The sequence below is a fragment of the Nematolebias whitei genome, chromosome 1, assembly GCF_014905685.2.
Source record: "Nematolebias whitei isolate Nwh7 chromosome 1, NemWhi1, whole genome shotgun sequence".
In the NCBI taxonomy this organism is placed as follows: domain Eukaryota; kingdom Metazoa; phylum Chordata; class Actinopteri; order Cyprinodontiformes; family Rivulidae; genus Nematolebias; species Nematolebias whitei.
This window is the reverse complement of record NC_056498.1, coordinates 1,965,468-1,980,854: the sequence shown is the minus strand read 5'-3', so window position 1 is coordinate 1,980,854 and position 15,387 is coordinate 1,965,468. Positions and strand designations below refer to the sequence as shown.

Sequence of the window (15,387 nt, the reverse complement as noted above, 5' to 3'; positions counted from 1 at the left end):
ATGGATGGATGGATGGATGGATGGATGGGTGGGTGAATGGACAGATGGATGGATGGGTGGGTGGGTGGGTGGGTGGGTGGGTGAATGGATGGATGGATGGATGGATGGATAGATGGATGTTTGGCTGGCTGGTTGGCTGGATGGATGGATGGATGGTCGGAAGGGTGGGTGGGTGGATGGATGGATGTATGGATAGATGGATAGATGGCTGGCTGGTTGGCTGGCTGGATGGATGGATGGATGGATGGTTAGATGTGTGGGTGGAAGGATGAATGGATGGTTAGATGGCTGGCTGGTTGGCTGGATGGATGGATGGCTGGCTGGATGGATATGATTGATGATTGGATGAAATCAGTCTGGCAATATGGTTTAGTGTTCACTTCTTATGCATGTGGCCCTGCCCTTTGCTCTGGGTTCTGGGCTGTGGACTCTGGACTCTGGTTTCAAATGCTGATCCTGGCAGCTCTGTGTGTGGCCCCTCCATGCCCCCACATGATCTCATCATCATAGTTTGTGATGTCACACAGCACTGTTTGCTTCTGGAGTCTGAATAGTTATATGTTTTTAATGGGTTCCTTATTTCTTGATATTTATGTAGAAGTCTGACGATGAACTTGACGTGTACCCCCCCCCCCCCCCCCCACCACCCCAAGTTACATGTTAAACTTTCTTCTAAAGCTGCAGTGCGGGCCAGATGAAGCTGTAGAAGCGTCAGCATGAAGCACATTGAAAGTTTGGACACTAGAGATGTTAACAAGTGAACACTCGGGTGACATCTGTTTGTTGGCCAGAACTGGTGGTTCTGAGACCCAGACCTCCAGGAAAACAACCTGTTTGAAATCTCACTGAACTACTTTGTAGAGGTAACATGTGAACTGTCATGACATGCTGGTTTTATGTCACGGTTTAGTCACAAAATGTCTGAATTATGTTTCATTTTGTCCACAAATGTCCAAACTTTTGGCCTCTGCTCAGTTTCTGAGGTTTGAGGCAGCCTGTTTTATTAATAAATAGTGTTTGATATTGATAAATTAATGATCTGAGTTAAGAAAAAAATGCCATATTTTGTTGTTTGAACAGTTGAAGTGTTGTCCAGTAGAAAACATTAAAACAAACTCTAAAGTAACCATGTTTACCTCTCAGTGTTCATGTATGACGTTTTACTGACAGTAAGAAGCCTAACTTGAGGGAAAATAACCCAACTCATCGAAAATAAAGTGTTTTACTTTTTATCGCTGTAAATAAAAATGTGGATTGATGATAAGCTGATCTTTGTTTAGGGATACTACATTCTCTCCTAACAGAATGAAAGATAGAAAAAAAACAGACTATAAAGTAAACCTCAAATCAGACGTTAAAAGTGCTTCAACTTTGAATCTTAAGGTAATCATAAGTTCTTTAAGTGTTTTTTATAAAAGAGATATGGGGGCAGCATGGTCCACTGGAAAGGATTGTCCTCCTCCAATCATAGGGTTAGGGGGTTCATTCTCCAGTCCCTGCAGTGTGCCAAAGTGTCCTTGGGCAAGAAAACACTGTACCCCTGCTGCCCACCAACATGCCTACTGGTTGAGTTAGAGTATAAAGAGCTGCATAGAGTGTAAAATAAATGAATGTCCGCACTTTATGACATGCTGAATGGGAACCTGGAGAGGTTAAAAAGCCTTCACTTCCCATTTACAAGAATATTCTGAATTAAATGTAACCGCATCAGGACCCGTCATTCTGGAGGGTGTATTTGAGAGTCTTCTGTCAGTGAGGGATTAAAACGCTGGTGTGAACATCCTCCATCTTCACCTGGGATCAGTGCACTTCCTGTGACCTGTTTAAATTGATGGTACTGTTCTGAACTCTGAGATCCAAACAGGACTGGATTCTACTTCTGTTTCACCAGTGCCCCATTGATGGTTGTAGTTTTATTTTGGTCTGTAGTTCATTGGTTCTGGACCAAGCCACATGTTAGGGCGAATAGTTTTCACATTTTAATGGTAAATGGACTGTACTTGTATAGCGCCTTTCTATCTTATTGAGATACTCAAAGCTCTTTACACTACAATCTGCCTCATTTACCCATTCATACAGCACTCCACTAGATTTCTACAAAGCTAATTGAACAAATCATTCTAACGAGATTAATCAGAGCTTTACCACATTCATACACTGATGGGACACACATCAGAGGCTATGAGGGATTCAGTGTCTTGCCCAGGGACACTTCGACATGTGACTGCTGGTGGATTCAAACCCCCAATTCTCGCATTGGAGGACAATTGCTCTAACCACTCAGCCACAGCCGTAATAAAAGCTGTGAGACGAGGTACCGGACAGGAATACCTGTGCTTCAATTTTTTTGCACCAGAACCTTAAATGTTGACTTGAAAGAAATTTTCTGTTGACTGTGACCTAGACAGAACTGGTTCCAGGACCCTGAAACCTGGCTCTAACTTGTCTTCTGTCTCCCACAGTCCCATGTCTTACAGCAACAGTCCTCAGCAGCTGAGCCCGGTCACTGTGTCCCACACCCCCTCTGTGGGGACACCCACCCACCACCGAGGGGCTCTGCAGGGGGACCTCAGGGACATGATCAGCATGTACATTCCTGGACCTGGAGGGGATTCCTCTGATCCTGCAGTGGCTCAAAGGGGCTACACAAGTGTCCAGCAGCACTACCTCACTGGAACTGTCCCACTCACACACATCTAGGACTGCCGTGGGACCCTCGAGGTGGGCTGGGGTGTGAAGACTAATAGGAGGAGTTGACAGAGAGATGGGTGAGGACTACACCAGAGTCACTTGATGCTGGGGAGTCCTGACTGGACACAAGTGGATCTCATTGACCCATACTAAGGGAGACCTCTTCCCTCTCAGGTTTGTTTGATAGGAACGGGACTGGTTCTCCTCTGGATTCTGAGTCCCTACATGGCCTTGACCAGACTTCAGCTCAGTTCAAGTGGTTCAGATCTTGGTGACTGGAGGAAAGACAAACTGACTGAGGAGCTCAGTCCCATCACCTGAAATCCTCCAGAACTCTTCTTAGTTCTGGTCCTAGTTTCTGCACAAGCTGAACTTTTAATAAACTGTGTCTTGAATGATTCCCAGGTGAAACTGTGTGGAAACATGGGTGCTAGAACCAGAACTCTGGATCTATCCAGTGTGTGTCAGCTCAGTTGGTACAACTGTAGTAGATTAGCTGCTTAGTGTCTGTTTTCTCACTAAATGTTTGGAAGTTCAGAACTTGGACTAATTTTTACTCATCTGTCATTCAAATCTTTGAGTTACATTTTCAAATGTCTTGTTTTATAAACCAGCAAACTGTTTTTCTGCTAACTTCGGACTTTTTATTTTTATTCAAGCTGCAGAAACTGGATGTGATGGACTATTCCATGCACACAGCTTCCTTGCCGTGCACTGAAACAAAACTCAAAGTGTTCCTCCGAGTGTTGGAGCTGTTACTGTGATATTTAAAGTCAGTGTTTTAATTTACAGGAAGTCTCCTTCAGGCCTGAAGGGACCCCCTCTGCGCTCCGAGACTCGTTTTCTGTTTGGTACTGAAGGTTCTGGAGGACTTTCACTGAGTTCATTACAAAATCACATGCAGGTGTTTGACTTGAACTGGTCTGTAGAGGTTTATTCCTTCACAATAGGAGTCTCAAACTGACTGTTTGAGACTCTTATTGTGAAGGAATGGAGGAAGCTGTATAATTGTTGCTGCTGTGGAAGTAAAAAAAAGCCTGAACTGTTATAAAATAATCCTGTCCCCCAGCTCCAGACAGTCTGGTTTTGGAGCAGAATGGACCATCTCTTCTGGTTTTTCCTCAGCATGATGATTTTGATGGCAAAACTGAAATCATCACCCTGTTTTTATTTTGTCTTTTATAGCTGCTCGTGTTTCAGTTCCAGTGATTTGTGAATGTTTTGATGGTTCCTTTAAAGTTAGCGTTTTTAGAGACATGTTTTCCTGCTGCCCTGTACACCTCTGTAGACCCCTAGGTGTTCTACTGTAAATATTTCAGGCTTCCTGTCCAGAGTCTTTACTCTTTTTTTCATTAAAAACCTTTCATGTGGCATTATTGTGTGACAATGTGCTGTAATAGAACCTGACCCAGTATATTAATAACAGAACCTGACCCAGTACAGTGATCACTCCCAGCTCATCTCTGAACTCACACCAGGTAGAGCCAAATAAATCTGGCCCCACCTCATTCAGAATCAGAACCTCAGACGTTTGCTGTGTCATGGGTGGGGAGAACACTTCTTCCCATCATTGGTTCTGCTCAGCTCTCTGTCAGTCCATCATTGGTTTTGCTCAGCTTTCTGTATGTAGGTCCAAGCATTGCTTCAGTCAGGTTCAACTTCTGGACCTTGGTTCTGTTCTTCTTGATGCATGTTGTAGATCAGGTGCTGTGTTTGGGATCATTGTCCTGTTGGAACCAGTTTGGTCCAAGCTTAAATTTCTTGAAACAGTACCACCTTGTAAGATGCTTCCATTAGGTAAAATTATAACAGCATGGGATACATTTTCATTGTTATGCTGATGAAACACAATTATATTCGTCCATCAGCTACTTAAACTACAAGCATGTCTTAAAGACATAAAAACCTGGATGACCCTACATTTCCTGCTTTTAAACTGAGACAAGCCAGAAGGTCTGGTTTTTGGACCCGAGCATCTTAGGAATAAATTTTGCAGTCTTTCACTTTCTTTGGATGATGTTAATTTGGCCTCCAGTTCTCAAGTTAAAAACCTTGGTGTTATTTTTGATCAGGACATGTTTTTAATCCCCACATTAAAAACATTACCAAAAAATGGTAAAAAAAAAAATATATATTGCCTTTCCTCCACTTGCGATACATCATTAAATTAGAAACATCTTGTCCAAAAATGATGCAGATAAACTGGTCCATTCATTTGTCACATCTAGGTTGGACTATTGCAATTGTTTACTAACTGGGTGTCCAAAAACATTTAAAAAGTCTTCAGTTAATCCAAAATGCTGGTGCCAGAATTTTAATGACAGTGGATGGGAGAAATCATTTCTCCAGTTTTAGCTTCTCTCCACTAGCTCCCAGTCACATTCAGAATAGAATTCAAAATCTTACTTCTAACTTACAAAGATCTCTACAACCTGAGGTGGGGTTTTAGGTACATCGCTCTAGTGACAAAATCACAGTGTGACAGGAGCCTGAAGTACCTGTGTCCTTGTTGGACGCTGCAGCAGACTGCAGGTCTGCACATCAGAACATGATGCTTTCATGAGTTTGAGGAGACAGCACCACAAACAGTTGGCTCCACTTTTACCCTACAACCACTGAACCACTGAAGTTGAGACTCAACCATCTTTGTGGTGGACTGGGGACCTGTTCAGGATGTCCCCACCTCACACAGCATGTAGTAGAGACAGGACACCCCAGCACAGAAAAGCTGCAATGGATGGATAGATCAAATATCCTTGAAGATGTTCCTTTTGTTGCTCCCAGGTCCTGCACAGTCTTCACTGGTGCACCTGATCACAAGCACAATTAACCAATGTGCACCCCACTTTCTACCATTGTTCTCAAAATATTTGTCTAAGAAAGGGATAACGGCAGTGCTATGTGTTGTCTTCAGTGTATGAGTCCATGTAAGCATGAAACGTGTCCGATGCATTGGACCTGCCAAACTTGTGGCATGGATTAGTATTTTTCTCATAGCCAGGTGTGTGATTTGAAGTCACTCAGGTTTCTTGCTTCTAATACTTCTTAGCTTCATAAGAGTTTGCCTGCAGCTATTCACTTATTTATCTTGTAATGAGTACTTCTAGAGGTTCTTGAGTATTTGTACTCAAGAATTTGAAACAGTATTGACAGTAGTATGCCCCTTCTCCATAGTACCTTTTAGTACCTGTACAATATAGATCGAGTCAGTTCGGTATGGTACACATTATGTTCCCATTATGCTTTCAGTACCAGTTCCAGTGGGGGTTCAAATTGATGCCACGGACCTCACCAGCTGGTGGCGGTAAGAACTTGAAACAGATTTCAGTACAGGGTGAGAATTTATTTTGAAGTTTCTGGTAAATTAAAAAGAATACAGATTATTAAATTTATATATATATATATATATATATATATATATATATATATAAACTGGTCGAAAAACTGGTCATGACCCACATCAAAACAACCATCAACATCAACGAGGACCCTCACCAGTATGCATACTGCAAGAACCGATCAACAGAGGATGCCATCTCCTCCGTGGTCCACACTGGTCTCACTCACCTGGAGCAGAAGGACTCTTATGTCTGTATGCTCTTTGTGGACTTCACATCTGCCTTCAATACCATGATCCCCCAAACCCTGATGGACAAACTCAACGGTGGTGGGATGTATCACAAACAATGATGAGTCCAGCTACAGGCAGGAGGTAGAACACCTGGAGAGCTGGTGCAAAGAGAAAAACCTTCACATCAATGTGAAGAAGACAAAGGAGATGATTGTGGACTTGAGAAGGGACAAAAATACCCACACCCCCCGGAACATAAGAGGATCTGCGGTGGAAGTGGTCTCCAGCTACAAGTACTTGGGTGTACACATGAATGACAACCTCAGCTGGGACAACAACACTACCAGCCTGATCAAGAAAGCTCATCAGTGACTCTGCAGCCCCCAGTATACTCCCACGTACGTCCATACACGGAGGTACGCACGTACAAATGCGGAGGTATGAGCGTATCCCCCAGGGCATGTCCGTGCAAAGCTCAATTTTTATGACGGCGTACATGTACGCGGTGTCGCACAATAAACTGCCCAGCGACAGACTGTTTTGTATGTGACACTAATGTATTAAATTCCCCTTCTTCATCCCTGATATGGCCTTTTCGTTAGTTTTTTTTGCCAAGAGGCAAGCGATCTCTTCCTCCTCCTCCATTACTGAAATGGTGAGAAATGAAAGAATTTGTCACGAGCGAATTAAAATCAGTTCCAGCATGGCTGCAGGAGGGTCTGGATATTTCCTGGTGGGCTGGTCTGATGTGTGGGCTGCAGAGCCAGTGCTCCCTGTTTTTTTGTTTTTTTTTAGATCTTTTTATTAACAACACATAAACACAGAACACCACTGCGACTGAGACTGCCAGCACTCGTTTTTTTTTTCTGACCTGTCAATCAATCCAGTAGGCGTGTCAGCAAATGACCAATTGGTGACATCAATTTGTCCTGAAGGTAAACACCCCTAGTCTGTGAAGCAGCTCTGCAGCTGCTCAGGGTGTATAATAGAGTATCAAGTCTGAACACTCTGCCTACAGTACACACATACGTATGCGTGAACAGACATAAGCAGGAGTATACTGGGGGCTTACTTCCTCAGACAGCTGAGGCGAGCTGGTCTGGGAAGCTCAGTCTTCACCTCCTTCTGCAGGTGTGCAGTGGAGAGCATCCTGTGCTCCAGCATCAATGTATGTCATAGAGGCTGCACAGCTGCAGAAAGAAAAGATTTGCAAAGAGTGGTGAAGGCTGCACAGAAGACTGTTGGAGTCAGCCTCCACACCATCACAGACATCTACACCTCTAGACGCAGGAAGAGGGGCACCTGCATCATAAAGGACCCCACTCACCCAGCACACACACTTTTGCCCCGCTCCCCTCAGAAAGGAGGTTAAGGAGCATTAAGTGTAGAACCATTAGACTGAGGAACAGCTTCTACCCTGAAGCTGTTAGACTCATGAACCTCTGACCAGGATAATCACTGTGAAAAATCACATCATGCTGCTGCTGATCTGTGTCATGTTACTGTGTTCATGCGTGATCATCTTCTCACACAGTCTCATGTTACTGCTGCTGTTCGACATAATGTTTTCATGCTACTAGTACTAATTGTATATTTAGTTGTTGTTTTTCTTAGTTCATATCTTAGATCTTATTACTGTTTCTCTTTTACATTTTATTGTTGGATGTAACTGGGACCCTATGTACACAATTTTGTTCCACCACATGTACCACATATGGTGTGTATAACAAATAAAGAACCTTGAATCCTTGCTATACGCTATCTATCTATCTATCTATCTATCTATCTATCTATCTATCTATCTATCTATCTATCTATATATCTATCTATATATATATATATATATATGCTTTGCTTTACGCCTATGTCTTCTTTAAACATATCTGAGGGAAATATTCCATCCATCCATTCATTATCTTTACCCGTTTATTCCATTTTGGGTCACAGGGTCACTGGTGCCCATGTCCAGCAATCACTGTGCGAGGGGCGGGGTACACCCTGTACAGGTCGCAAGTCCATCACAGGGCCACATAGAGACAAACGAGACAAACAATCATTCACTCCCTCACTCACACCTAGGGACAATTTAGAGTTACCAATCAGCCTAACATGCATGTTTTTGGTCTGTGGGAGGAAACCGGAGTACCCGGAGAAAACCCACGCATGCACGGAGAGAACATGCAAACTCCACCCAGAGGGCCCCTGGACCGGTGTTTGAACCAGGGACCTGCTCGCTGAGAGGCAGCAGCTCTACCAGTTGCGCCACCGTGCTGCCCCGGAAATATTCCTGAGAGATCCAATAATTTTGTGTATTTTTATGATTTTTCAGCTGAGTTAAGGTTAACAGATTATTTAATAGTCATTAAAGTGTAGGGGAACACCACCTCAGAAAGAGAACACCTCAGCTCAAACAAAAAAAGAGTTCATCCCATCTCAAACAAACATCTTTCCTGTGTTTTGTGTTTGAAACTTTTAAAACAAGATTCATCTATTCCCTTGGGAACAAACAGACATTGTTTTGCAGGTGTTCAACTCAGCTCACAAACTTCTTAGTTGACACTAAGGTAATAATAAAAAATCTTGTCATTATGTTAACCTAACTGCCAATATGAACTAATTTCCCATGAAACGGACAGATCAATGAGCTTTAATGAGCTTTTGGTTCAACTGACCTCGAAGTTTTCGAAACATCCAAACTCGCTACGTTGAGATTTCACCTTTATCAAAAAGGAGTATTCCTCCCAGAACTCATTCGCATGAATATAACACATTAAAGAACCCTTTGTTTAATGACATTCCCTTTTCAGGAGATGGACAGTGACATCTTTTGGTGAAACATTGCATGGCTGTTCAAATTATGTCATACCTGAATGTTTATTCATGAACATGTGTTTTAAGTAATCTTTCTTTAAGATCATCATTTGTCTTATTTTTCTCTTTTAAAAGGAAAACTTTTAAGGCAGAGAGAAAGGGACTTTAGAATTTATACAAAATCTAAACAAAGACAAAGAGTTAGGACCACCCCCTCCTGAGGTGGACCAAAGTCAATCTGTAACACACAGACAGTTAATTTTCACACTTCTACATCTACATCATCTTCTACACACACTTCACTGGACTTCGAGCAAACTTCAGAGAAAGTCGCATCCTCCTAGAGAGACATCCTAGAAAGAAAGAGAATTGAGGAGAAGCACCCTTCTGCAGACGTCTCAAAAGAAAAGATGGAGTTCACAGAACCCAGCATTCAACTGTCACCAGAATCCAGGGCTCCAGAATCCCACCGCAGATGAGTGGTTAATCCCAGCTGACTCCCATATGGACCCTGGTCCCTCTAAGATGACAGGTGAACTTTGAAAAGACTTCAGCCTCAAAAGTTAACTGGAACATCTGGACTGGTACCATTTTAAGCAGCTGTCGGAACATTCTGACATCTCATCCTGGTAGGACAGAGACTTTTCAATGACTTTCTGGTGAACCTACATCACAATAATCTTATCAGACAAACTTAGCTCTCCTTATAGACACAATTTTAACCACTTCACAAACAGGAACCAGTCCAAAATCTGCCTTTTAAGTTTTCTCATCAATTAGACCTTTGATTCAAAGTAATTTGATGTTCAGGTAAAAAATTTTATGCATAATCTTCATCACATATATCACAGATTATTATTTTTATAATAAAATACATAAAATCAACTGAATTTGTGATTATTTTGGCATATCTGTGTGTATTAAATGATTTGATGCCCTTAAAACACGAGAAAAGAACTCACGTTTCAGTTTACATTAATTTGGACTTAAATAGAGACTGATTTTTCCTCTCCAAGAGAGGTGGTGCCCACACAATGAGGTTATTTGCATATAACATCGACTTGCTCAAATTTCAGACCAATCTCAAAACTTCCCTTCTTGTCCAAAATCCTGGAGAAAATAGTTTTCATTCAATTAAACAAATTTTTGAATGAGAACAGAATCTTCAAAATTTTTCAATCTGGTTTTAAGCAACTCCATAGCACTGAAACTGCATTAGTAAGGGTTCGTAACGACATTATGATCTCAAACGATTCTGGTCAATTTGTGGTACTTGTGCTCCTGGACCTTACTGCTGCTTTTGATACTGTTGACCACCGTATCCTTATATCACGGCTGGAACAGTGGGTTGGGATCACATGTGCTGCATTAGAATGGTTCCGCTCATACCTGAGTGGCAGGAGCTTCTGTGTCAAGGTTGGTAACAATGTATCCGCCTCATTACCTCTTTCATGTGGGGTCCCACAGGGTTCGATTCTTGGACCCCTTCTGTTCTCACTTTATTTGTTCCCACTGGGGTCCATCCTGAGGAAACACGGTCTTTCATTCCATTGCTATGCTGATGACTGCCAGATCTACCTGCCTGTGAAACCAGCAAGTGTTTGCTCCATTCACCCGCTGTTAAAATGTCTGGATGACATTAGGGCCTGGATGACTTCAATTTTCTCAAGTTTTAACAATGAGAAGACTGAAGTCATTGTCTTTAGCCCTAGCTCAACTGCCGCCACTGATCCTGTCAACCTGGACTCTCTTCAGCCATATCTGAAGCAGTCTGGTAAAAATCTCGGGATGGTTTTAGACTCTGATTTTAAGTTTGACAAACAAATCAACTCTGTTCTGCAAAAAAGCTTCTTCCAACTCAGACAGGTAGCTAAACTCAAGCCAGTGTTGTCCAGACCTGACCTTGAGAAACTAGTCCACGCCTTTGTCACGACCCGATTGGACTATTGCAACGCACTGTATGCTGGGATCAGCCAGGCCTCCATCTCACGTCTTCAGCTCGTCCAGAATGCTGCTGCTCGGCTTTTAACCGGAACTCGTAGGTCTGAACATATTACTCCAGTTCTGTCCTCCCTTCACTGGCTCCCTGTTCCTACGAGGATAGTTTTTAAAATTCTTCTGCTGACCTTCAAATGCCTAAATGGCCTCGCACCCCTTTACCTCTCTGAGCTTCTGGAACCTTACGTTCCCTCTCGGGCCCTGAGATCATCTGATCAGCTGCTTTTGGCTGTTCCAAAAACAAGACTGAAGCTCAGAGGAGATCGGGCTTTTTCAGTCATGGGCCCCAAACTGTGGAACAACCTGCCCCCCAACATCAGGCAGGCCACCTCCCTTCCTCACTTCAAATCCCTGCTAAAAACACATCTGTTCTCTCAGGCATTTCATACAGTGTAAATTGTTCTAGTGTTTTTAAATCTGTGACCTTATATTTTTAATGCTTTTTATTAATTCTTCAGTTATTATCATTATTAGTGTATTGTATATATATGTTTATATATTTTTCTCTTTAATTTACTCATTGATTGTTGTTGTTGTTGTTAAGTACTTTGATAACAGGTTCTGTTTTAAATGTGCTCTATAAATAAAGTTGACTTGACTTGACTAACATGCATATCTCATGAGCTTAACTCATAACTGATAATTAACAATATATATCCATCCCCATATCACTCTAGAAAAGTGAAAGCAGGATTTCATGATAAAGCCAGCACAGTTTATTTAATTTATTTACTTAATCTTCACTGATTAAAAAAAGTAAAAAAAAATACATTACAGGGCCGGTTTTGCAGACAAGGCTTAAGGCTAGTCCCAGACTAAAATGCTGTTTGAGCTGGTTTAACTTTAAATCCCTTGCACAGTCTTATCTTAAAATAGTCGCAGATTTAGTCTGTTCTGTATTAAACAAATCCAATTGCAGGAAGGTGGATCAGAGCTACTCTGTGACTAAATTGAAGCTTAAATTAATCCTTCAAAGAGGCAGGTTTAACTTCTGCTTAGTATTGTTTGTGAAAGGGCGCAGAGATAGTTTGGCAGCATGGAGTATTTAGAATATCTAAATGAATACCATTATACACAACGGAGACCATCCACAAGTGCACTTGTGGATAGAAGTAGTCCATTGAACCTCTTTGATGATTTAACATTCAGAGACTGCTTTTGTATGTATAAAGAAAATGCATTGGAACTAATTACTTTGCTTGAGCCTAGACTTTCCTCTCTGAATCAAAGAAAAAGGACTTTACCCAGTTCTCTCCAAGTTCTGATCACGCTGACATTTTTGACATGTGCAACTTTCCACCGGGAAACAGCATATTAGTGTGGTGTGAGTGAATCAACTGTCTGCAAAATAGTGCACAAAGTCTGCAAAGCTATATTCAATTCAAATTCAATTAAAAATTACTTTATTAATCCCAGAGGGAAATTATTTTGTTGTTGTAACTCATTATCCTCATTTCATTAAGAGATGTTATAGATGCTGATGGCTGTAGACAGGAAGGATCTCTTGTTGTAAAGGTCCATCCCACAGTGGATCCTAAGAAACTGGCTGCAGATGCTGTCCAATCCATCCACCCAGACTCTGCTGGCCTCTCAGTTCCCCCGGGTTGTAGTACCGCCCGAATGCCAGGCAGAACTCCTCCCAGAGCGATGGCCACTCCTCCCAGAAGTCTGCCAAGCTCCTCGTCGTTGTGAACAGCCAGCTGTAGGTGCCGAGGGACGATCCCGTCCTTCCGCTGTCCTGAGCCATGTTTCCTGCTAGTTCCAGGATCTCAGTGGTCATGCACTCGAGCACAGCTGGCAGGTAGATGAGAATGCATCCACAGAACATCCTTTTCAACTCATTTGGGATTTGGGGCTGTAGTTGAGATATTGTTTGAGCTTTTGAGATGTTAATCAGCTGCTGTTTGTCGAAAACTGCCTTGTTGCCATGGTTACACATCATAACAAATGTCCAAAACTGAAAAAGTTTCAGTAAAAATCCTTTGAGCTGCACAGCATCCAATACCAGAGGAAACAATCATCCAAAAAATGTGATTTACATCCAGAAAAAGAGGAATTAACGTTTCCAAAAGCAAAATCTCAGAATGAAAGTAAAGAGAGCTGCTCCAACATGCAGCCACCTTGAGAGGCGCAATTCTAGAACAAGAATACAAGAATATGTAAACTGAGAAAGGATTACATCAAGTTCCCAGCTACTGTTGATCACACAACCTACAAGCTACAGTTCTATGAATATGGGAACATTCCTGGAGTAATTAGCTGTATTGATGGATGTCATGTTCCCATTAAGTGCCTTTCAACAGAAGATGCTGAGCTGTACAGGAATCATAAAAACTGTTTTTCAATAAACGTACAAGGTGTCTGTACTACCACTATGAAGTTCTCAAACATTGTTGCACATTGGAGCGGTTCAACACACGACTTAAGGATTTTCCAGAACTCCTCTTTGTGTGCTCAGTTTGAAACTGGAAAACACAGTGGAGTCCTACTTGGCAACAGTGATTATGCGCAGACACACTTCTTGTTTGTTTGTGGAGTGACGTTGCACGTTCGTGGTGAGACGTATTGTGTCATTTCCTGTTTGTCTGTTGGTAGCTCGAGTGAATTGTTTGCTCGATTCTTCTCTGTTTTCTGGATTTATCTGTCTTTTGCACAGTTTGTCATTCTAGTTCACAAACACACTTAGTACCATTGTTTTTTCTACTGTTGGATAGTGCTCAAAACACCTCTTATCTTTCAACACTTCTCAGTTTTTATTGGTGTATTTGGCTCTGCTAGCTCTTGCAGCTCTGTTAGCTTGCAGCTCTGTTAGCTTAGCATGGCTGCTGCTTCTCTCCCTGCTTCCTCTGTTTTCTCTTGCTCTGTGTGTCAGATGTTTAGCTACTCCTCTGCCTCCTTTAGTGGTAATGATACATGTAACAAATGTAGTCTTATGGTAGCTTTGGAGGAGAGGCTATCTGAACTGGAAACTCGGCTCCGCGCTGTAGAAAAACCAGTAGCTAGCCAGGTCCCCTTAGACTGTGCGGAACCACAGAGGCTAGCTCCCATTAGTGGTCCTCCAGCAGACCCCGAGCAGCCGGGACCCCAGGCTAGCTGGGTGACAGTCCGGAGCAAGCGTAGTGCTAAGTCTAAGCCCCCAGTTCACCACCGACTCGTTCACGTTTCTAATCAATTTTCCTCGCTCAGTGACACACCCGCTGAGAAGCAGACCCTGGTTATCGGAAGCTCCATAGTCTAAAACGTGGCTTTAGGGACTCCAGCGGCCATAGTTAAATGCATTCCAGGGGCCAGAGCGGGCAACATAGAATATTATTTGTAACTGCTGACTAAGGCTAAGGCTAAATACAGTAAGATTGTTATTCACGTCGGCGGTAATGACACCCGGTTACGCCAATCAGAGGTCACTAAAATTAATGTTGCTTTGGTGTGTGACTTTGCTAAAACCATGTCGGACTCCGTAGTTTTCTCCGGCCCCCTCCCCAACCTGACCAGCGATGACATGTTTAGCCGTATGTCATCGTTTAACCGCTGGGTGTCCAGGTGGTGTTCTGACAATGACATGGGCTACATAGATAACTGGAGTTCTTTCTGGGGAAAACCTGGTCTGATGCAGAGAGATGGCATCCATCCCACATTGGACGGAGCCGCTCTTCTTTCTAGAAATATGGCTGATTTTGTTTATCCCCCAAATTATTGACAACCCAGGGTCCAGTCCAGGAAGCAGAGTTGTAGTCCTCCACACCTCTCTGCTGTTTCTCCTCTGTTACCCACCCACACACCCATTGAAACAATGTCAACTCGCCCACGGCTCATATTAAATAAACCAAAAATCAGTTCTAAAAATATAAACCATAAAAATTTGATTCAAATAAACACAGTTACTTTACCAGAGCAAAATCATAAAAATCCTTAAATGTGGATAATTGAACATCAGATCTCTTTCCTCTAAATCCCTGTTAGTTAATGAACAGATAACTGATCATCATATTGATTTATTCTGTCTGATAGAAACTTGGCTCCAACAGTAGGATTTTGTTAGTATAAATGAATCCATCCATCCATCCATCCATCCATCCATTATCTTTACCCGCTTATTCCATTTTGGGTCACTGGGGTCACTGGTGCCCATGTCCAGCAATCACTGTGCGAGGGGCGGGGTACACCCTGGACAGGTTGCAAGTCCATCACAGGGCCACATAGAGACAAACGAGACAAACAACCATTCGCTCTCCCACTCACACCAAGGGACAATTTAGAGTTACCAATTAGCCTAACATGCATGTTTTTGGTCTGTGGGAGGAAACCGGAGTACCCGG

At 42.6% G+C, this 15,387-nt stretch overlaps 1 protein-coding gene across 1 annotated transcript in view; it reads left to right on the top strand.

Moving 5' to 3' along the window:
• The window catches only part of sox19b (SRY-box transcription factor 19b), a 9,432-nt gene extending 6,679 nt beyond the window's left edge, over nucleotides 1-2,753 (top strand). Inside the window, exon 2 of the mRNA XM_037681987.1 lies at nucleotides 2,463-2,753. Within this exon, the coding sequence (XP_037537915.1) occupies nucleotides 2,463-2,700 (238 nt within the window). The 3' untranslated portion in view covers nucleotides 2,701-2,753. The remainder of the gene's footprint in view (nucleotides 1-2,462) is intronic.
• The last annotated feature ends 12,634 nt before the right edge of the window (nucleotides 2,754-15,387 follow it).